Below are 25106 nucleotides of genomic sequence, written 5' to 3' on the forward strand. Positions count from 1 at the left end.
CCCAATGCAACCCTGGTGGCACCTGAAGGAAGTGCTGCAAAACAATTTAATTTATTCCTAAGTTTAATTTATAAAACTTCTTGTTTTCTCAGATATTCAAATGTGAGATAGGGCAGCTTAAAATTAGTTGTTTTCCTGCAACTACCAAATTTACATTAAGCCACCTACTTCTATTAACTCTGATATTTTAAAGTGAAATTTGTATAAAAATCAAGTTACAAGATACAAAGAAAAACTATTAACAATGGGAGATAAATTCTTCAAGGAGAACTGAACAATGGGAAAACATGAGAATATAAATATGATCACTGACCTGAGTTATAACCTTTTACAAGAAAAGGTTTCAATGCATTTTAAAATAAGATGGAATTTGACGTAGCCTTAGGCTTTAAAACCAATGCTTGACAGGAAGCGTTAAGATCTGCAGAGCACCTTGAACCAGCATCATGCTAATCCCCTTCACACTGATGAAATTCTACCAATTTCTGCAGACCAAGTACCCAGATCTTTCATTTCTTTAGCTGGCATCTTTGGTCCTCATTCAGACTGAGAATATTTCCCATTGGTGTGATGCTCATCAGGGTGTAAAGCTCTCCTCCACATTACAGTGAGAAGAGGGAAGCAGAGAAAAAAGAGCTTATTTGCAAAAAAACCACCCAACCCTAAATTACATACTCAAGTCTCCACAGTTTCAACTGGACTAAGCATGTGTTTAAGTTGTATAGCAAATATGGGGAGTCTAAAGGACATGTTTACAGTTACACACAACTTAAAATACTATTGCCTTAAATAGGGACAAAGAAAACATAGAAAAAAGAAACTGTGCTGCTACTTCTTCCTGCTTTCTTATTTTCTGACATCAGCTTCTCTGAAGCTAAAAGAATATTTTGACCAGGTAAAAATAAGCAGGTGTTTGCATATAACTATCACAGAGTACTACCTAAAAAAAAAAAAAAAAAAAAAAAAAAAGGGTTTAATCAATGAGAAGTTCTTATTAGAAATGTTTCCAAAGGAAAAGACTTCCAATAAATTTACATTGAAATGTCTCTTTTCAAGCTTCAAGTCTGTATTTTTGCTTGAGGTCCTTGAGGTTTTGAATTTGCCCTATAGCCACTTCAAAATATTGTTTCTATGAAAAACCTTTATAAACTTAATCAAATATTTAGTAGTTAAAATTACGATTCATTTTCTTTGGAAAAATTTTCATTCCTGAAAGATGAGAACAATTGCCATCAAATGTTCAATCAAATAATATAGATCAAGACACCTTTTCTCAGGAAGATGTTTACTTGAATTTAAAAACTGTATTTTGAATTAACAGAGATAATTGATTCAAGTTATAGCATACATAACTTTAAGCTATATGTTTTAAACACATTATCTTCATAAGTAGAAGAGTGAAGGAGCTAATGAAAACTGGAAGGACTAGGTCTTAAGAAAACCCTTTTTTCCTTCACTGAATTTTTAGAACAGCTCAAAGTCTAGTTCATATTTCACTTGCGGCCAAATGCAAAAACATTTCTCAATATGCAGTTTCTTACAAAAAAATACCTTTTTGATGCCTTTTTTTGTGTGACTCCTGAATAAGTTATCTATAGATGTGAATGTTTAAAATTGTAATTCAAATAAAAGAAATCAACTGCTTATTATGTACCCAGAAACCAAGATGAAGGGAAACTAAAAGGTTACGATTCCTTTATAAACAATATGACTTCTGATTTTAATTCATGTTTCTCTTCTGAGTTAGAGATGTGTAAGACAGAATAAACACTTTCTCACATTACCACTGTTCCAAAAGTCTTATTCTATAATGAGGAGAAAGATATTACTGTCTAAATGTATTCAAATGCAGAAAGAAATTTCAGTCTTCTTCCACAAGTCAGCTGGAGCAGCAGTAAAAATATACCTAATATCAAACCACTTCTGCTTAAATTCTTTTCCATTCCCAGTAGGGTGATCACAAACATTATTTTACCATTGGAAGTTTGGGAGGGGAGAAAAAAAGCAGCATTACTCATCACAGGTATTTATAGCAACCACTGCCAGTAGAGAAGAATTAAAGCAAACAGGCTGAAAGTAGAACTTTAATAATTTTGTCTTTTGCTTGTGTTTTGATAATGGAGCTTTTCAAAAGGAACTAGTGAAACAAAGAACTGAAAAGACAAAAAGCAATACATCCTGCTTGTTTGCATACACGATTGCATTTCTTGGTTAATCTTCAACGTTGTTTGGAATTCTCCAACCATGAAAATGAGGAAGCAGAAGAAACATAACCTGACTAATTATTTCAGGTTTTAACCACTGCTAATTATTGTACAAGTGACAAATACTAATGGCTTTTATCCCTGAAGGCAAAGCGCCTCAGTGAATATTATTTTATGCTATGATTTTTCCTGATGAGGTTAAATTACTACTGGTTGTGCCACTATTGCAATTGCAAGCTAGATCTCCAATATACAGGGCTCTAGTAGCATTGTTCCTGCCCTCAAGAGGTCCCAGCTCAATCACCACATTCATACAGGACTGGGAGCAAAATCAGGTCCTGCACAGCACAGGGTCACAAGAGAAGCAGATCTCAGAAGGTCTTATCCAGTCCTGCTAAGCCTGTCCTCCTTTAGAATAAAGCATACACCGACTAATTTCATATGCTTCAAGTAATCTAAAAAGAAAAAAAAAAATAACCCTCAGAAGCCTTTGAAAACCTTCATTATTCTGCAAATTCCCTGTGAATTGAAGTAGTGCCAGTTACCTGGGGTGAGCCCTAAGCTTCTCAGCTAACTTTGCATCAGATGATGAGGTTGAGCAGAGTGTAGATTTTGTCTTATTTTGGGGAGGAAAACAATAGTCACATGAATATTGTGATGGCATTGCAGTGATACCCAGACCATGCCACAGGGGCAGCAGCCCATAAAATTGCTCATCACCATACATATAGCATAGTGTTCTGGTGAAACTTCAGCAGCAACATCAGCCCCTCAGAGTCTCTCTGATTTGGGCCAAGGGTTTTTCTTCATGTGCAGTACTAAACAGCATGAAAACACAGCTGCATAAATACCAGTGCCTTTTGCCTTTCCCCAGCATGCTGCAACCTGACCTTTTGAGCAGCAAAGAGAAATCACCAGGGACCTCGTTACCCATCTCAGGGGAAACCTGATCACTCCCTACAACTCCTGAAAGGAGGTTGTAGCAACGTGGGTGTCAGACTCTTCTCCCAAGTAAAAAATGATAGGACTAGAAGAAATGGCATCAGGTTGCTCCAGGGAAGGTTTAAATTGAATATTAGGAAAAATTTCTTCACAGAAAGGGTTGTCAAGCATTGGAACCGGCTGCCCAAGGAAGCAGTGGAGTCACCATCCCTGTAGGTATTTAAAAGATGTGTAGATGTGACACAGTTCAGTGGTGGACTTGGCAGTGTTAGGTTAACAGTTGGACTCAATGGTCTTTTCCAACCTAAATGATTCTATGATCTGACACGTCAGTCACCTGTAGTACCTACTCTTGGTTATAAGCATATATCTTTTAAAAGCTACTGAAATTCAGAAGTCTTAATGCAAAGTAAAATTAACCACTGAAGCCAAGTGACAGGGAAGAGATCTGCAAATTCTAAGTGGTTTTGAAAAATCTGAAAGCACTACTAATTTTAAGCTAATCCCAAAGAAACAGTACCTAAAGAAAAATAAATGCAAGCCCATACTTTTCACACTGCCAGTCATGGTGGTAACTCTAAGTGGTCAGGTGCCTTAGGGAATTACTGCTACTATAGTATACAGATAAGCTTTCAGTAAGGTAAAAGCTTTTGATTTGAGAATTACTATTTATCTTTATTAGAGGTAAAGGTATAGTAGAGAAAGAGGGCTACATTTAAATAAGAAAAGTAAGCCAGAGAAGTCACTTTGCTATAAGTCAGGTGTTGGTTTATTTGTGTATGAGCATCCCCCAGTCCTGGGATCGGGTAAGTCCCTATACCAGAAAAGAGTAAAAACAGCTTTTGGATAATAAGGAGAATCAATCCATGCAGAATTTTCACAGCTCAGGAACACTAAAATATGTATCAAGCAGAGGTGTGACACTGTGAAGCCTTTTTTTCACAGGAAAAGAAGCACCATTTTTGAATGAAGAAGAGCAAAAACCCAATTTGTACTGGACAGAAGGTCCTTTCACCTGAGTCTCTGTGCAGCACTCCAGGGAGGGCACAACAGCCCCCGTGCCACAGAGGTGGGGAGCTTATGTTCACAATAAATGCAAGAAACCACTGCCACAGACCTGGCAAAAGCATTTCAGCATTTCACCACCTACCCAGGAGGTGATGGTGGGATGGGAGAAATGCAGGCTCTGAGGTCCTAGTACACAGGACACCACAAGAAACACATGTGGTCTCATCCAAGCCCCAGGAGCTTTCAGGAAGGAAGAGCTGAATGGCACCTCACTTCTGCTTACTTCCCAGAAAAGACTGTCTCCTCAGCTTCTGCTGGAGGCTCTGGACTATATTTAGGGGAAACATCATCCATAGGTAAGACTCTTACACTTCTCTATTTTAATGTAGTGTTACTGGTGATGACAGGACACCTGATTAGATGGACTCCTGGTCTAAACCAGTCATCCTTGTGTTTAAATAAACTGGACTTTAACACCAGCATGAAAGATGAGGAATGACAACCAACAGAGAATTCACAGTCTTTGGTCTTATGCCACCATATAAACAAATCTGTAGTAAGATAATTAAACATTCCTATAAAACCTATCTGAATATCATCTGCATACCATTTTTGTGTTCATGTGGGGTTTTTTTCCTAGCAGAGAAAAATGGAGAAGCAAACTACCTCATTCACATTAAAAAAGAAATTAAATATGAAGACTACAGGTGACACTCAGATCTCAAAAAAAATTCAGTATGAAGGCTGCAGATAAGACCTCACATTGCACCCAACCTGCTGTACCTGCACACTAATTTGGAGAAGAAGAGCCCATTCCTACCTCTGTACTGGTGTCTTGCTACTCACCTCCAGCTGGCTCTGCTGTTTATGTAGCTGTATAGCAAAGTGGTTTACTGAGCTTTCTGACCAACATTAATTCCTTAAAATAAACAACAAAAAAAAAAGGGGGGGGTGTGTATTTTTTTTTTTCCTCTGTAGAGAAGCTCACAGAGCTGTTTGTACAGAGACATTAGAAGAAGCTGAAGTAAAGGGGGGCAATGGGATTTTAACCTAAGAGTTTTCTCTCCTTCCAGCAGCTGCCCACCATTACACTGCAGTGGGCACCATGTGAAATTGCACTGCTGATTAGAGCTCATCCTTCCTAGTCCAAATTTTAGTTCAGTAACTAACAAACCCCTTCAGCTGGAGAAAAAATCTAACAGAGGGTCTAATAATAAAAGGTAACTAATAAATAAACTTTAGAGATTTTTCACTGTTGACTTGGTGTTAATATCCTGTTTATGAGTTTGAGTTGTACTCCTTTATGCAAAAGTAGCATTTTTACACTGGAATAGACTGCAATTCAGAAAACAGCACTAATAAAGTGGAAAACGCAAGGAATGGGAAAACAGAATTTGGTCCTGCAAAGCACCTAAGTACATCTTTAATATTAAAGAAATAAAGCTAAACCAGATTGTAGGCTAGTGACTTCTGAATTAAAGCATTTTTTGGTAGTATAATCATTGCTTCTGAAAAACTGCCTTGGGGCAAGTGCTTTACTTGAAACCACATTTCCAATTAACCATTGTCATTAACTACAGGCAAACAACAAAAAACCCAAGTTGCTGTGTGAGCTTCCTTCCAGGCTGATTGTTAAGGGAGCTGGGACAATTTCCTGCAGCTGGGAAGGGAGCAGCTCTGGACTGCTTCCATCCTTGCTTGCTCATAGAGGTCTGTTTGGATTTGAACCCTCAGCACACTAAGTCTGGATTTTTTTTCTAACTAAGCCCCACAAATGTAAAGGTTATCCATCAACCTTATTCACATCTGTAATTCCAGTGTTTTCCCTTCATTTGAATTACATGAGCTGACAAAGTAGTCAGAACTGATAACCATCCATTGGGTCTTTTTATACAACAGTACAACAACCTTAAGCCATTCTCCCACTTAGGAGAAAAATTGATGTTACCTGAATATTAAGCCTTCCTCTGTGGGCCCCAAGGCCATATCGCTTTGCTGTAGAGGCATGGAGCTGGAAGTCAGTAATTTTTAATGTCTCTAGACCAAGCGGAGGACAATCTACAAAACAAAAGATTGATTAAATTAAAAAAAAAAAAAAACCCAACACACAAAACAAACAAGTATTCAAAGCTCCTGGATTTCAATTGTGCCAAACTAACTGGGGTCCTCAGCTGGTGCAAATGAGCACAGCATCACTGAAGTCAATGAGAAATGGCAGCTCTCAAAATCACTGAAGGAATGCTGATTTACCCCAGCTGAGGATCTGGCTTTTTGAGGGTCTCAGTTATTACTGATTTCTATACACTTCAGTTTTTCACGGATATGCACAGTATTTCCTGTCAAGTGCTTTTCAGTACAAAAAGCCAGTAAAATGGCCTTTTCTTTTTCTTTTTTATTTTTTATTTCTTTTTTATTTTCTTTTTCATCTCTTGTTTTGATTTCCCTCCCCCCCCCCGTACTCATTCCAAGCTACTGTATGAAGTTATGTTTCTAATTAAAATCTGTTCTGGAAACTTCAATGACCGTCCCTCGCATTGCACAACAGCATCTGTTACAGAGGTCTGGGAGGCCGGACAGTGATCTCTGCAGAGCTAATGACTAAGCACAAAAAGGGCAATTTTGAAACAAGGGGCCATCTCTCTAAGCTCCAAATTGTGCAAAGCCTTGAAGAAAGAAAAGCAGATGACATTACTTTAGCAGCTAGCCAGCAGCACAGCAAACTAAGGCCTGGAGCTCTGGCTTTGGAAGATAATACATTGGAAAGAGTCTACTTTGTGATTATCAGAAAAATATTCTGCTCTAAAATGACCCCAGCCACCACAGCATTTAAGTCCCTCACAATGCTTAGCATATTTATCCTCAAGATATCATGGTGAGATGGGGAAGACCCACTCTCAGTGTCTCACAGGAGGTGAACAAAGCACTGTGAGGCACTTTGGGAGCACCTAAGTTGTACAGCAGAGCACAATTTAGAGACTCTTAAGTCAACGGCAGCTGGAATTGGAAAGTCTGCATGCAGCAGAGGTGGAAAGCAGTGTCATTATTTAGATCAGGTACTTGTTAGGTTAGACTAGGTTTTGCACTGCTGTGGCCATATCACTTCTGGGTTTGGATAGAGGACAAAATTTTTCTGCAGTCGAGTGTGGGAGGTTTGCTGTAACCTGCACAACAAGCTGTGACAGAGACAGGAGACAAGCACCAGCCATGGAACGCAGGCCACACTTCCAGTCTCCAAATCATCCCTCCTCACCGTCTGCCTGACAGCTGGGATCATGGTCTGACTTGTGCCACAGTTGCTGGAGATTTGTCTAAGAGTTCACTCCTATACTCCATGCCTGTATCCCACTTACATATATATTTTTAATCACTCACCAAAATGTCATGAGTGTACATACCTGAGAATCTCATCCTGGCCATGTCTAACTTTCAGGTGTAGTTTTGCATTACTGTGCACAAACTGGCAAAACGTATGAGACTTCCTTGCTCATCCTTAGCTCATAACAACCTAAAATCCCTCACGAAAAATGTTACATGCTGTCAGTTCACACTAGTAGCTCTTTGTTCATCACTAAGAAAGTTCTCACACAAATCCAGGGCCAAATAGCTCCATCAGAGGCAGTGAAGACAAATGTTAAATATTAATGTATTTTCTAAAGTACCAACAGTGATCTTAGTCTTACACGAGACAAAATGTAGACAGTTCCTCATTTCAAAGAGCTTTCAATCTAATTATCCAAAACAGAGAAGAGACAGGATGTATAAGAAAAGCCAGAAGAAGGAATAGCTCAGAGGATTTTTATTTCATTGGCTGATTGTTTTAATTGCATTTCCTCATAGAGTGTTTCATCCTTCACCATACTCCAACAGAAAGAAGTCTCAGGCTCTGACAGATCTCTACTGGGAGTAAATTATATAGCTGGGAACTGCCTGCTTTTCTTTAACACGTTCAGTCCTCAATACAGGTTTGGAAATCAATCTCAGTGTAATCCTGCAAATGCTTTTGCACTTGGGTATATTTTGCTCTGTGAACAGTCTCACCGTTCCCAGGCACTCAAAAGCTCCCCAGAAGTACCCGTGCCAGGTCTAAGCTGAAAATAAAAGCAAGCTGCTTTTTATGTACTCTGTTCATAAAATAACATTTAATTCAGTTTATACCGCACCTAACAAGGCTGAGGGGCAATCTACAGGTACTGGTAGGAGTTAATAAAAAAGTAGAAAATTTCCCGCAAAGGGAATAGCCAGCTCCATCAGCAGGGGATCCACTGAAGCTCGGTCTCTTCCAGATTGCGTGTCTCAGCCCGTTCTCTGCTACTGAACAGGAGCAAGGGTTTACAGAGCTGCCCCCCAGGCAGTCAGCACATCGCTGCTCTGCAGGACACACAGCCACGCGATCTGCAGTCCCTTTCCTCATCACTGCTCTCTGCCGTATGGAGACCTATTTTCATGAAACATGTAGGAAATGCACTATTTTTGAGCCTGGCAGCTGTCAGACTTGGCTGAAGTTACCTGGAGTGACACACACCTGCCAGTGCCTGTACGAGGAGTGGGTTTGCTTTTATTCAGACTGAAATGTTACTAACTTACTGTAAAACTGCAATATTCTTGAGTTGCCTGTGGATTTCAGCGAGGGTTTCTTAGACCACAAGATGGGTATTTACAGGCTGAAAAAATTGCCTGTATATATTTGTGTGTATTATCTCTGTTTCTAGAGAAACTGAAGCCTCATAATAGACTCAAAAGTGTTCATGTGGATCTCAGTTAAACATGCCTGACTGCTCTTTATTTTTCAAGGACAAATTATTTGTATTGTCTGTGAATGCATCAGATTAACAGGCCAGTATTATGAAACGCTCAATTTAACAGGAGCAAGATTAGGCTCTAAGAGCAGGCCCGAGCTATTTACGATATGCAGTATAGATACCTTTGATAAAAACTGCAATACATTGTTAACAATACACTGTCCTTTCTTGGTGTGTTCAAGCCTTACAGTATTTAAAGTGAAATAATTAGGATCTTTACTGTCAATTCAATAGTATCCAGGAATCTATTTTTTACTGTTATTTATATAAATTAGTAGGAGATCACCTATCTTGCTTTCTCTGGAAGTGAACTAGACTTTAAACTGTGACTTCACTAATGTACCAAACCATGTAAAGATTTTTTTTCTTTTAACCTGGTAAGAAAAATCAAGTATTTTGCTCTAATACTTGACTGAAAATTAATGAAAAGCATTCCTTTCACAGTTGGCCCCTCTTTCTCCAGTGACCATCCCAAACTGGGAACAGAGCAGCAGGATTCTCCATAAAAGACGATTGACCTTTAGATGTTTCCATCTGTGCAGCTCTGCACAGGGATGATATTCTTGGAGTCCTCAAGCCTATTGTTTGCGGTAGGTTTGATGTATGGAATTTGTGCTATTTTCCACAAGAGAAGACCTTTGATTTTGCTGTTAAGTGAAATTACGTCTTCTATTTATAGCCGTAATATTTGATTATTAACACTTTAGGAATATTACTTTTTTCCACATGCATATGAATTCCAGCATCAATAAAGGGATGAAAAGAGCAGCATATTAGACCAAAACATCAGTCTGTAATGTACAGAGATGGTGGGGGCAAATTTTTCAGTATGGCCTCATCTGATTAACTCCAAATTACTCATTATAATACAACAAAATCCACCTAAGGTTACCATTTCACTACCAAAAAAAAAGTCCTGAGTCATATTGTGAATTTAATTTTAGATAAATTATTTTGTTGGTGTGTGTGTCCCCTGCTTCTTAAAGCCAATAGAGTTAATCAAGACAACTTATTTTTGAAAAACATACAGGAAAAATAAACTGATTTATGGCATTCATAAAGACTATACTTTTAAAGTATTGCTTTAATATATTTTATTTAACTTGAAGAAATCTTCCATGTAACAATGAAAATTGCCACACAATCAATAAGACTGTCTTAATATTTCTGGAATTGGGTAGCATGAATAAACAGAGCAGTTCATACCTTATATATTCAGCTGGAAATCACCTAGTTATTTCCAGCCATTTCTTTAACTGTTTGAAAAAATAGTCATTATAAAATGCAGGAAATTCAACTATGGCTTTGGAAGACACTTAAATCCACATACTGTGTACATAACAACCTCCTAACGAAATGCAGCTAGAGTATTTATGTTTCAGAGAGACTGAAAAGCAGGCATTAAGCTTGCAGGTGCAGGGAAGAAGCTGAGTTATGGACATTTCTCTCTTCCTGGCCTATATCCAACCATGATTTTTTGTGTGATTTGCAACCATGAATAGGTATTTACTTTAAAAACAAGCCATTAATAAGATGTCTGGATCAAATTAATTAATTCCAAGACCTAAAAAGGGATGGGGCTTGGATTCAGAGTTAATAACATCTGCATCTTGAGCAGTGTTGTTGTGAGGTTTCCATTTCAAAATAACTTTCCTATTAGCTATGTTAAGTGGTTATATCTCAGTGTCCATTATTTTCAATTATGCTTCTACTTGCCAGACAGATGATTATATCTCAGCTGAGGGCACCAAGGCATTTCTGATACTTCGACACCGTTAGCAATCACCTGTCCCTTGAAGTCAGGAGGGGGAAACACTTGAGAATTATTTCAGTCACAACCTCATCTCTTGAAATTTGAATTTAGCAGTTATAATTCAGGGCTTGCCTATACTGTGAGCAGTACCTGAAGGAGCTACTGAGCTCCCTTCTCAAACCAGCATCAAGTCAACTTGCAATCTCAGCATGGCTCTGTGCAAGCATATTAGCCCAGGTTTGAAAGCAGTTTCAGTCCCATGGTAGCTGTGCCCTACTGATGCAGCACCTTCCACTGAAACTCTGGTCAAAAAGCCCACCTTCTGCAGAGTCAGCTTGGTTGTCTTTACACCTGCAGTATGCTCTGCTGCAACATTAGCTGTTCTTTATGACAAAACTGTATTAACAGGGATTCTTAGAAACATATTAATTCCAGAAGTAGAAGATATACATATGAGCAGGGCAAGGAAAACACTTCTGTTCATCTTTATTGCCTAAATTATTCATTTATTTTATTTTCTTCTGATCTAAATAAAGATTGTCAGATAAGCACAGATTGCCATTATAGCTCTTGTATCTAATAAGGATGCATTTAGGAAATCATTCTGTACTGTTCTTTTGGAGGCACAGCAGACAAATGACTGCTTTATTTAAAGAATATTTTCCATCAATTTAGGAATATGTTCAGTTTTTCAAATGGTGAGGAAAAAAAAGCATCATGTTTCCTCTTCACTTATATTTTTAAGAGCCATACCTATAATCCTTTCAATTCCCGCAAGTCTGTTCTTGTCTAACTCGTCATGCACAGTGATACTCAGATCCAGAAATGGAGAAATATCAGCATTGTGCAGGCTGATGGTCTTGACATTTGGAGGCAGAATGTACTCTGGCTATTTATTTTTTATGATTCTAAAGGTGTTTAAGCTCCAGGAGCTTTGTCATTTTAAAATATGTAAGAATCCCCTTGCACTTCAAAATGTTTGTTTGGGGAGAAAGGATGTTACACTACCAGAGATACAGAAGTTCAGAGAAGACAAGAGGAGGTCAAAGCAGCGCTGATGGTGAGTTAACACAGAATTTTCTCTATGCAAAGAATGGTTTAGTGACAGGATTTTTTGGTTTTGCTCTTGGTATCTGTAGCTTTGCATTTGGGGCTTGAGCTTCCACCACCAAAGTCAACAGAACATCACTGTGATAAATCTGAAGACCGCATCACCCTTCCAGTGTAACTGATTTCTTTAAGTTGTGCATTTTCCATCAAAACATACACAGCCAGTATGATTTTCAGTAATGCAGCACATCCCAAGTTACTACTGTGTTTGACAACTGACACTGAAGTATCTTTAAAAATTATGCTGGTCAGTTTAGAGGGTCAAAACCATGTTGAACATCTTGGCCTTAGTGTGGCCAGAATTTGCCCAAGTCAGGGGAGGACAGTGGCCTGCAGGTACCTACAGCAACAGACATGATCTGTCACTGTTGGAAGGGAAGCAGGTATGGTGCCAGTGTAATGTGCTCTGGGATGCTATTTCTATTTCTAGTAACAACCTAGCAATGTAATTAATACCAGTTTCTTCCTCTGTAAACACATTTGCCTACCAGACTTGGCTACAGACTCATCCTTTCTCTGAAGACCTTGTTCTCTGGGTACTCAACACACATCTTGCCAAAACAGTATGGTCAGATATCTCATGGCAGAATCCCATGTAATAAGACAGATTTAGTGTTAGGTTTTGATTCCCTGTTTCTTTTTCTGGTCCATCCCAGGGTAGATGCAGAATTTAGACCTTGTTTAATCAAAATGCTTAAACATATCATACTAATCATACTATTCTTAGATCTTTATGGTCTTGGACTAAAATTCTTAATGAGGTTAATATAATAAATTTTACCCTAACAGCTAACTTTAGACCTTTTCCTGTGTAAAGCATCGGTAATTCATCTTTCAACAACAGAAACTTTTAATGGAAACTCTGGCAGTCTAATTCCTATCTCAAATAATACTTAGGTCACAGGTATGCAAAGTATTAGTACTGCAGTGCACCTGAAAGGTGAAATTGCAGTAAAAGCAGATTTCTGCTGACCTGCTACTTGCTGAAAATATCTTTTGATTGCTTTTCTGTGATGGACAGCCTTTGTGGGGGCTGATTTAAACAGAACAAGGTTCGCCATTTTCTAAATAATTTGTTATATTTACAGTCTTAGGACATTTGTGGGGGAATGTGGTCTAGCTAAATTTTGCTGTTTTGATGATGTGATCGTGGAAGTGTGAAATTTCCACAGATGTTCATGAGTCACGCTCTATACTTGGTATGGCCCAGCTTTTCCCTGGAAACAGGTCCAAGGATTTCAGTCTGAGCAGTTTTCTGACTTTGTTCACATCCAAAGCATTGTTAGCAATACATACTAGTTTATTTTCTGGCCTGAATTCAGGCCACCAGCCCCTATGCACCCCAGATTAATTGAAGCAGTACAGGCAGAGGAAGGTTCTTCAAGCACACACAGTTTGGTTTTATTTGCTTTTCCTTACAAACCCATTCCCAGAGCACTAAAAGAACAAAGCAAGCAATGTGCACTTACAACAAATCCCCTATATAGTAGTTAAAGTACTGAATTATAGTCCCAGATCAAAGATCAAATAAAGGATTAAAAAGATGCCAAAATTTTCTATCGTAAGACAACATCAATTGTTCTCTAATGTTGCATCAAAGCTGTATATTTTTCTAGGACTAGCAACAAATACTGCACAGGGGTTTAAGACGTCAGGGACTGCTCTCAGAAGGAAAGGACAATATTTATGACAGAACTGCAACACACATTTATCCTTATGGTTGCTATTGAAGATTAAACACGTTTGGTTAGAAGCCACAAAACCCAACTCTCTCAGGGGGTCTGACCCAAAGCTTCCTTAAATCAGGAGGAACATTTTCATAGGCTCTAAGTGAGGGTGAAACCTGAATGAGGTTCCCACAAATGTTACCCATCTGATACCTCAGAGCTGGTTTTGATGATCAGATATGCCTCTTCCTTGTAACCATCCTCTCCAGGGGCTGCCTCTGGGCCAAGGAGCTGTGTTTTGACAGCCTCCTAGACTGCGGGGGAGGGAGGTGCTTTTTAATCCTAGCTTCCTCTGAAGGCACCACTTTGTCTTCCAGGTAAACACACTCCTTTCCCTGCTAGAAGTCTCACCCGAAGATTTGCTGCAATGGTCTTTCCTGTTTCTGGCACTACCCATGCTTCAAAACTGAACCAGCTCTTTAGGAAGGGTGGTAGTTACAGAGAGGTTGCCAATAGCTCCTGTCTGACGGCACAAGGCCAGTCCTGGACAGGGAAGGTGTCCATTGGAGTCAGAGGCAGCAGACAGGGGTGAAAGCTCCGAGACTGTTTCAAGACCACCAAAGTTCTGTCCTCATCATATCTGATATTAGTGACACACCGAGCCCTGCTGTGGCGCAGACACTGTACACTTCCATACTTTCTTTACACCACCTAAACACTGTGCACCAGCTGGCAGGATTGGGCACTACAATTACTTGAAAAGTTGCAAGGTACAGACTCTATGCAAGGGTAAAAGTGTCTCTTCTGCTTCCAAAGTTGAGGGAAAATTCAGCAGTTAAAGGCAAATAAAGAATAAGAATTATCTTGATCCTTTCAATCAGGTCTGACATGAAACCAAACATTTCTGAGATTCAGAATGTTCACCTTTTTTTTTTTTTTTTTAACTTTCATTACTTTTCACATTTTTGCTCCCTCACAAACTCAGGCTGTGGCTTGTTCTAGATGCAACAAAACCACACATTTAGCAGGAGGAGCTTCTATTATTCCTGTCACAGCTGGAAGGAGGAATTTTCAGGAAGCCTGTTCTCTGGGAGTTTTCTGGCCAAGCTTTCCCACTCAGGAGGCTCATCTAAACTCTAGATACTATATACATTCCCTGAACTGCCTACTGCTGCCATCGTACAGCTTGCCTAGGAGATGATGTGATTTATGACATAGACAATGCAGGAGCCTGATCCCACATGCACGAAGTCAGGATGCTTGGGCACAAGAAGCATTTCCCATTTTTTCCTCCTGGCTCTGTTTCCTGCTGCCTGTGGTCCTTCTGCCTGGGGGGAAAGAAGCAACCACACCCATGAATGCCTGCAGACAGCAGCCTCCTCCAGGTGGGTAGGTATAGCTTTAGCTGGCTTCATCTCTCTCTCCCCACATCTCTTTAGGAGAAAAGAAAGGCAGAGGAAGGGGAGTTGCAGATGAGCATCCCAGAGTTTCTGCCTCACTGCCCATGGGAACACCACCTTGCTGACCTGACATGGGAAAGGACGAAGGTGGGAATCATATTGCGAACATGGTCATGGTGTCCAGGCCATTAACAAAAGAAACGATGCGAGAGGACAAGCTGCATTCAGTGCAGACCATCAGCATACAGAGGCATTAAGTATTACTGTAGGCATAGCCCAGGAAAGGTTTCCAGATGCTCATTTGTGTCCAAAGCTGACAAGTCCTCCACTTTCTCTACAAAGGAATATGTGTATTTAGGCTCTCTGAAAAAGACATTATTACCTTTAATTGCCAAAAAAACCCGAGCCTGAAAAATATCATATCAATTCCTAACTTTTTATTATGAGCTTTGACGAAAGCTGAATTCTGTGCTATTAATTTTAAAATGTCTCCTCTGATCTTTCTCTGAAGCACAGGATGAAGACTTTCTGTAATTCCAGCTAAAGCCACAAAACTTGAGTACAGCCATCAAAAATGAGAACCATCCTTTTTCTTTTTTCCAGAGCCAAACAAATAGACTTAGCCAAACAATGGAGAAAAACACTGAGACAGACTGCTCTCACAATGGCTGGGTATAGGAGTAAAATTACCGTTAAAAACACATATCTGTCCAATGTCTTCATGCCAGAAATAACTTAAAATATCAAATCACTGAGGTATATTGCAAGACCAAAGATTCTACAATAAGAACATTAATTGTAGCCATTAAAAATAAACGTTGAAACTTGGAATAGCATTAACAAGTACAAAATCAAGACAGAAAATAGTTCCTACCTTAAGATACAACCCTGGCTCAGTAAATAAGACACTTTAAAAGTGCTAAAGTTTAACCACTTCAACAATTCCATTTGAGTGTATTTTACCAAAAATAGTACAACTGCATAAAAACAGTAGTATGAGTACAAAATTGGCTTATGGTGCAATTATTTTCCTCCCCCCTATGAAAGCTGTAGGAGCAACTTTATACAGAAGTAAATATATCCATAGTTAGGTATAGCACGATCACTACGCAGTCGTACAGAGTGACAGAATAGTCAGGAAATTCCTTAAACATAAATAACCTGGAAAGTGTCCATAACTTTGGGTCCTGGAAATATACATCTGCCAAAAATTCTACAATCTTTAAGGATTCTGCAGCACAGCCACGCTTTTGGAGCAGAACGGGGATCTCAGGCAGCACAAGGGAAGTATCCAAGTGGGAGGACATAGGGAAGGGGCTGTACATGCTCCATCAGGAGGATCAGAATTGCACACCTGAGGCTATAGTAGACTTAGTGATGAAATACAGCTTCAGTGGTTCTCTAAAAACACCTAATTTCACTGAAATAGGTGGCACTACTGTCTTACTCTCCCTAGCACGCAGGTGAAGCCCACACATGTAGAGCAGGACAAACTGGAGAGATTGTAAAGGAGATCCCATTAGCAGTGATGAGCCATTAAATTTTATCACCACTACTATAGTTACCTCCACTCCCAAGTACTAAATTTACACCTGAGAAAGACTGAAATCAGACACTTTCTGGTCAGGACTACTTAATGTTATTCAGCTTTTATTCAAGTTAACTTCTAGCATACACCAAACTATCTCTTTTACTTTTCTATAAGGCAGAAAATGTGCTGAAAATGAACTGATAGAGATGCATTAGCTTCTTTTGATGAAGCAGCCCAAAGCCTAACACAAGCAAGTCAGGGATGAAGATAGAATCACTTTGTTGTTCAGTTTTGGGTTTCATAGTAAGCTGTTTTCTACCAGTTTAGCTTTCTGACTTAGCTCTCAATGGGAGCCAGCAAACTTCAGAGCCAGTTTGATGAAGTAGTATGAGCTATGCCTTTAGGCAGCAGACAGTCATAGTCATCTTAGCTGTGAGCTGAAATGTCATCTTTCATTTTTTCATGATTAAAACTAAAAATATGCATTTACCAACAGAACGTAGAATAGAAGCAGTCTGTATCTGCAGTGAGACACAGGTGAATAGTGCAAGATCATCTTTCTGAGAGTCATGCTTCCCCTGCTGGCTTGTGAAAAACTAATCCTCGTCAATTTTAAATCTTATATGCTGCTAATCAAAAGTGACATTAAAATTTGCCTCCTCTGCATGTAGACAAACACATAGTTGCAAACACACCTCCATGCATAAGCAAGAAGACCCTCAAAGGAGGGCTGACCACTTCAGCAGAGATTGCCACGCCAACCATCATACCCTGGCACCCAACTGTGCTTATACCCCTTGCAGTTAATAGCCCTCCTCCTCCAGCAGCAGCATTTGTGCTGCCCACTGTGAGGAAGCATCACTGAGGGGGTGGGAGCAACTGCTCAAGCCTCAGAGTTTATTTGTGAGTCGTCACCCTACACAGGCTGGTCTCAGTTGCTGCCTGACCCTCCTCCAGGTTGCACATCTGGGCTAAATACTCGACCTATATAGAGAGCCTGTGACAGGAAATACCTAAAATCAATCCAACTTGGTTTTAAAACCTTTTATAAAGTGCAAGTCTCGGTTTTATGGAGACCTGGTGTGTCTGCTCTAGCAGCAAGTTTAGACATTTATACGTTGTGGGTTTTTTTTTTCCCTAACATCACATCTGTTGTTATTATTTCATATGAAATAATAAGAGGAATGAATAAAAACAAACATGTCTCATAAAGCATAGAAGTCACTGTAGTGCCGGGAGCTATTGCTCAGGCAATGATTTCAGAAGAAAGTTGTGTGGATGCAATTAACCTGAATTCAAACTTTGTGCTCCTTCCCAACCCTGAAAAGGAATCAGTTTGTATTTTCTAGAGCACAGTAAAAGAAAAAATAAGTTTAGTTGGCTTGTTTGTTTTTCACTTCATTATTCTTTTTGATGGACTTCTTTTTTAATCACATGGTTGATTCAAGTGGAGCTCTAAGACAATACTAAAAAGTCAGAAGTGTCTAATACATTTAAAGTCCCAAACAGTAGAAAACTGTTTCAGTGGAGGGATAAATATTGTCCAAGTGCACATATAAAATAACCAGAGGTTCTTTGGATATACCCAGAAGTCCCAAAAATCAAAAGATTTAGGAACTCATACCACAGAGCTTTCTTCTTTCCTTTAAAGCACCCTATGTCCAAGCTGTTGCACCCTTGAGAAGCACCCTGAAAGCAGAATATTTGAGGTCAAAGCAACAGGAAGTAAAACTTCAAGAAACAATTAAACCTCTAAGATTTGAGAAAATCAAATCCAGGCCTGGATTTGTGGTGTAACTACCCTCATTTGGGAAAAAAAAAAAAAACAAACAAAAAAAAAAAAAAAGGGAAAGTGTAAAGAGCAGAGGAGTGGAATTGCTGGGGTGCAAGGAGGGGTGCAGGAGGGATGCCTTTGTTGGTAACAGGTCTATGACTGGCATTTGGGCTCCATGTGGGGACACGAACCCCAGGGCAGCACAGGAATCCCACTGGAAAATGCACCATCGATGAGGAAATCTAAGGACAGAGCCCAGCTTGCAAAGGTGATTAATGACTCCCTAAAGTAATTTCTGAAAAAGGCATGATTTTTAAGCATCTCAGAAAACACACTCTGCAGTCAGGCTCTCCCTTTCCCACATTTTACCAGCTGTGCTTCCCATGAGCTTTTGCTCATATTCCTAAATGATTTCAGCTTCCAGATGACTTTTATCTTTTACATGTCCATTGTAAAAATGGCACTTTGCACATATCCTTCATTTCACATCCCCCTCTCTACCTGCCCTCAAACTAGTCATGGAAGAGCCAATTCAGGAAAAAAAAAAAAAAAAAAAAAAAGCCTCAAGCCCAAGCAAGTACCAGGATTCTGTGGTTTTAAAAGCTTGGTTACTATCTTTTAAATTTTGAGCACTCAGCATTTTCACAAGTCTCTGAGCTTCCTGCCTGCAGAAAGAGAAATGCTAAAAATACCATAAGAAAGACATAGCTCTTGATATTTCTGAGCTGATCAGAGGGAAGAACTAGAGGTTCAGCAGGGAAGCTGTTATGAAGCTCCAGCTCCACGCTACAGAGTGAAGGAGCTGAAACAGTTCAAGCAAGGTTCAGACAAATATCTCAAAGGGTGGGCACCTCTCCAACTCAAATGACTGAGCGTTCAGAGGTCCTTCCTCCCTATTCCAGCTTCCTACAATCTTGCAGCTTTATGCAGCCTGCAAAAGAGTCCCAAAATTCATTCTGTCTAAACATCTTTTCTGCTTTGTTTAACAATTCAGCCCTGGTCCAGCAAAGGCTCATAATCCCAGGCTAAACATTTAGCACATAGGCTTCACTGATTCAAAGTTAAGTGTGTCAGAAGTTTCAAATGACATGAAATGGGAGTTATTAGTGAGTTTAAAATTGCATGCACACACGTCTGCTTGCTCAAGGCTGAAAGTCCAAAGATCCAAACTGAAGGCCTGGGGACCCAGTGAGGACTGCTCAGGAAAGCATTCAGACAAACCCTAATTTATACTACTTGCCCAGTGAGGTTTGACATCCTTTCCCTGGAGAAAAGTGTCGTGCTGGCAATAGCCCTTGTTGTTGTTACCAAGAAAGCCCTTGTCTTCACTGCAAAACACGAATGTGCTACTGTGAAAAGTGCAGGCTGTGATTTGGGACTTATCATTAACCCAACTTTAGAGATCCCATCCTCCTTCCCACCCACAGGAGCTGGAAGTATTTACTAAGCATAGGTATTCTGCTCTTGAAAAGCCATGGAATAGAGAAAGCTTCTAGGCAAGCTTGCCTGAGCATAAACCCCCCCCCCATTTTTCAACTTTCAAATTGGGAGGAAAAAAATCTGATTCAGGATTAATGAACAGGAATATGGAATGGTTTTGCAGAAGAATAGTTCTGTGCTATTTTCTCTCCACTTTTTCAAAGAGCTCTGTGGCATTTTAGCTGCCTAACTCCACACTAGCATTTTTTTATCATATTTTTAAGTTTCCCATTCTATTCTTATTATAAGAGTGTATGGGCTCTAAATAAACAATTGCCACTTGATTAGCATTCAAGCATCAAAAAAACCCAAGTACATATTTGCTGTTTGCATATTAGCAATATCAAACAATTCAGATGTGTCTGCAATATTTTGTATTCCACATGCAACTAGCCTTCACAATGATTTGGATTATTGAGAAAGTAGACCTACAAGACTTTTCTCCCCCCTGTTCATTTAATAGTTTAAAATAACACTGAACGCTTTCAGCTTCTGGTTGAGAGCTTTGCCCTTTATTCATTGTGGACTTGAACTATTGCTTGCAAACAGACAACGCTCTTTTTTTTTTGTAGAAGTGTTTTCAGACCCTAAGCAACGAGCAGTAGTTTTGCAGAAAAAAATGGATCAAGAGTATATTCACCCCTCATATTTTCTCCTCTCTTTAAATAAAGAATTCAGTCATTCAGGCAGAGAACAGACGCTATACCTTGTGATTTCAGTCACCAGATACCTCAACCCTCATTCCTCCTGGGCTGCATGTTTGGCACCTGAGGAATTTATTCATTTTTTTCCCTGAGTCTTATGCATCTCACCCATCTCTGGGCCTCTGCAGTACCTGGGCTCACTTTGTCATGATTTTCAAAGGTTTCCAAGAAGACTCATAGCTTTCTGCCTCTATATATGATCCCCCAATCATCTGTTCCACTGCAAGATGGAAACAAGATTTTTTGGGGCCCCTTTTTGTCACTTACATGTATCTAATGAAATACCTGATGCAAAGGAACCGGACCAGATGCGAGACACTCATCTGAGGAGCCTACAAGAGTTTTGGACTGCAGTCATCTGCTGGGATCCAAGAGCATCCAGAGGAGCCTGAGGAAAAAAATATCTGCCAAAAGAGCTGTAAGATTTTTTTCTCTTTGCCTTAGCTGGGGTGTGTGCTGGACCACGGCTACGACTGGCCTTGCCTACTCTTCCTTTCCTCTCCTCAGGCCTTCATTCACCAGCAGTGTAAGAGCTGTTGCCTCACCTTAGGTGAAGTCTCCTGCTCCAGTGACATGCATTGTAGACTGGGGCACGTCCCCATGCTGTTGGGTCACCTGCACCCTGGAGCAGATCCAAGTCCAGATTTACTATGGGAAATTCCAGCCTTCCCTACAGCCATGTACATAGGCCATATATAACCCAGACATACTTTTGGCAGAGTTCTCCGTGGAATTTTTGCTTGGAATTCGAAGTGCATAACGAAAATGCAGTTTAAATACTCTGTGGGAAAAAACTGGGTCTATCCCTTGGGTTAGGGTACTTGTCATCCAGCTTGTGATGGCAAATATAATTCTAACTTTCTGAAATGTTTTCTGTAACTTCTCAGAACATAAGCAATTAAGGGGGAAAAGAAAAACCATGTTGTCAAAGGCTGAAGTTTTAAGCTCTACTTTTAGGCAATCACATATGAAAGGCTGTTTGGCTGAAATTGAAGCTTCTGTTCTAAGTCAGTGAAAAATCTTTGGGACGGTTGAAATCTGGTCCCATGTTCAGACATCCTCTGTCATGTGTTTGGGGGCAAACTCATTACACTATTGAAAATTATCTTGGGGAAAAAAAGGTGTGTTAAAGCCAGATCTGGCGTAAGGGGTGGTTGTAATGGTGGTGGTAGGGAGTGCTTACATCCAGACTTGAGATCAGTTCTAAGATACTTTGAACTTTTTCCCTTCATTTGACAGATGTTTTAGGAGGACCCTGAAACTAGAGAGGAGCCATAAACCTGTCACCATAAAACAGTGTATCTCTGAAGAGGAGAGCATAAAAATACTCTAATTTCTGGGAAAGAATGAGAAAGATGGTTTTCAGTTGCTCCCATTACGAACAACACTGTCTTCTAGCACACCACGATGATTAATGCACTTGGGCAGTTTACAGTAAATCTTGGATGTGTTAGAGGAAGGAGATACTTGGCCTCGCTCTGTGCTCTCTTGTCAAACATAACTCGCCTTGAAATGGGAGACTGTTTTGCTTTCTAAAGTTCATATGAGGAAACAGGTAAAAGGCAAATCTGGGGACAACAGAGACCACAGACCTCCTGAGCCCCTCCATAAGTGAAAGAAAACTCTGGAAGTCAAGCAGGAACATTTGGGTTTCCCCCGCAGGTTCCCTTTTAGGTCCCAGCCAGGAAGACCAAACCTGTAGAGTCAAAACAAGGGAAATGACAAATGACTAAATTTGTGATGCATGAGAGCGTGAGGAAGAGGTCATCTACGGGAAGCACTCAAGCCCCATAATCTAAACAAACAAATCAGATTTAGGAAGCTCTGGTAGCTATTGTCTGGATGAACTATTGAGGTCCAAAAGAAAGAAGAACAACCTGAATATGAGACTCTGGTGCTTAAGCCAACAGAGTCCCATTATAGAACAGGTGAATGCTGTACCTAACAAATCCAGTAGTGTCTCTTTCTGGATGGTGAAGATCTGTCTGCCATGTACTAGGACTCAAAACTGAGCATTTGTCTGTCTATGTTTCCTGAATGGATCAGTACACTGCAAATATGTCCAACATAGCAAGCTCTGAGAGAAATATGGTCACCACACAAGGCAATGGAACAGGATGTTTCCCTTTATCTGACTTCAAACAATTGCCCAGATGGCTAAAGCACTCTCATGGCCATCGTGAATGCACATCTTGCAGGGAAAGTTGCTGAACATCAAGCTACTGAGGCACATAGAGTAGATACACTGTGTAGCAGAAAGAAGTAAAAAGACATGTAAACTGCCAGTACATGAACTATGTTTAACTTATGTATACAACAACTTTCATTACATTCTTTGTTTGGACTGTTGGATGCAGTAGCACTTTTGGAAATACAGTATCCTGCTAATGCTTGTGTGAAAGTGGGAGCAGAACTTTATTATTTACTATTATTTATAGACATGTACATTTACAGGATTCCCATACTGTAAATAACCACAAATAAACAGAAGATTAATCCTGTATCTGGATGCTTTCACTACTAAATTAGATACTCATCTTCACCCATGAGCAATAGGTACTGGAAGTCACTATGGTCTGCTGAAGCTTGCCAACTTTTTTGTGATTCTCTGCAATATCAAATGCCAGCAGACAAACTGCGACGCAGTCCCACACAGACCATGCAGTGCAGGTTTGGGGCTCACTCCTGTCAGAATAGGAAATCATTCAGTCTTCCTAATCCGAGAGTAAAATGTGTTTCTCCACCTCTGACATAGTAGTAGTATCTCATATATTTTTTTACAATACATTCTTGTAATATATACTTTACAGTGTATTGGGTCTGATTCCCATTTATAAGGCAGATCCTTTAAACACCCCTCCAGAATCAGTAAGTCACTTTAAAGCCTCTTTGTGTTTAGAAAATTATGTAGATCACTGTGGAAACATGGAATGAAACCCTTATCTTTCCTCATCTCCATTTAACCTATAATAACATGGTACAAACCCTTGCTTGCCAATACCAGTATGTTACTGACCAGAAGGGAAGTATTTTATGTCCAAAAGAGGACTTAAGATGTCTATCAGCAGACTCACCAGACTATTCTCTGTAATTTAATTCAAAAAGGGCTAGAGAGATTAACAGCTAAACCCAAGTACTCAAAAGATGTTTTAAATGATCCCCACGTACTTCCTCTGATGTCTTCATAGGCACTCTGACTCTCAGAGTCACCATCTGGCATCTCTTCATTCCCCCTCTTGTTTTTCTCACCTTTTTTTTGTTGCTATTTTTAGCTATGGGTAGAAAAGAGAAACGGTTTTCCTTTTACTCCTGTCAAGTTGATTTAGCACTGCCTGGTGACTGCACGAAAAATAAAATGCCTTGCTCCCCTCTGATGGTGTTCCATCCCTTCCAGCACACAGCAGACACCCAGAATACCCTGTTCTTCCCCATATCCAGGTGAAATCACAGGGGAATGAAATCATAAATGTTCCTTTTGCTGTGCTACAAGGAAATTAGAAATGTGTTTGCATCAGAAGTAATACATTAACATTGCAGTGTAGTTTACTAATGGTTTAATGTAGGAGTTTTTCATTGCTTGATCAGATATGTGAAAAGCCCACCAAACACCTTTTGTAGTCAACAGAAACAGCCAGAGGAAGGCTTCCAGAGGAGCAATATTAGCCCCTGAAAGAGGGAGATGTGCTCAGTGATCAGCATCATCTGTGGAAAAGAAGTCCCCATCAGGAAAATAATCAGACAGCAGCAGTGTTAGAGACTGATCTTGGGGCTGGCCACAGTGTCCTCTAAACACCCTTATGCCACTGTTCATGCACTTTATTCTTGTCTTGGCATGGATAGTGTGATCAGGCAGGTTGCTGAGTAGTAACTTCTACACTGGAGATGTAACTGCACAGATACGACAGCCATGGCCATCCCTGAATGAAATCCCATGCAAAATTGAAGGAAACTCGAATGTTCTCTTTGATTCATGACCTCTTGAATTAAAGAGGCCCAAACTGTCCATTAAGGTAGCTCCCAGGGACAGAAAGATTAAAGGTGATTGTCTCTTTCTAACATGAGTGATTATTCCTATCACCTCTGTTTTCTCTTGGTGAATGTTTGTTTGAGCTGAGTAAAGGCTATGGAGTGTTTTGCATGTGTAATCACTGGATTTTAAAAGGGAAATAAGTTTGGATACATCAGAGCTTTGCTTGTTCCCGTTTTCTTGAGTACTCAAAAGCCTCGTGTTAAAGGCACATATTTATATGTTCATTTCAAAAAGCCTTCCTTTATAAAACAAGCAGTACCACAAGACATAACCTTACCAGAAGCCTGACAACAAGACCAGATCTAATACATCCTTTACATAATAATAACACAAGCACAAGCAACTACTATGTGTGAATATGACAATCAAATCTCAACTCTGTACCTGGACAACAAATCTTTTGGTAGTCTGCTTTTTGCATAGACAATGAATTGAGCAAGAGTCAAAAACCCCAGGAAGAAAAGGTTCGGATGTTGAAAATTCAAGAAATTACTTCTTCTGCACCATACCTTCCACTTCCACTACTTCATCTTTTTGACAGATTCTAAGCTCACATAGCTGACAGAAGGCTTCATTCCAAAACCAATAGAAATAAGTGAAATTTGATTGTGAACCATCGGACTGACCTGTCTAGCCAGCTCTCTGAACAGAGAATAACATTAAAAACCAAGAATGAATTCAAATAATGAGTGACTCATAATATGC

General features: G+C 39.8%; 1 protein-coding gene across 1 annotated transcript in view; it reads right to left on the bottom strand.

Annotated features, from left to right (window-relative positions):
* CPXM2 (carboxypeptidase X, M14 family member 2) overlaps positions 1–25106 on the bottom strand; it is a 78025-nt gene that overhangs the window by 46364 nt on the left and 6555 nt on the right. The window contains exon 2 of the mRNA XM_074831479.1: positions 6103–6212. Within this exon, the coding sequence (XP_074687580.1) occupies positions 6103–6212 (110 nt within the window). The remainder of the gene's footprint in view (positions 1–6102; positions 6213–25106) is intronic.

This window comes from Strix aluco, chromosome 7 (genome assembly GCF_031877795.1).
Source record: "Strix aluco isolate bStrAlu1 chromosome 7, bStrAlu1.hap1, whole genome shotgun sequence".
NCBI classification, from domain to species: Eukaryota; Metazoa; Chordata; class Aves; order Strigiformes; family Strigidae; genus Strix; species Strix aluco.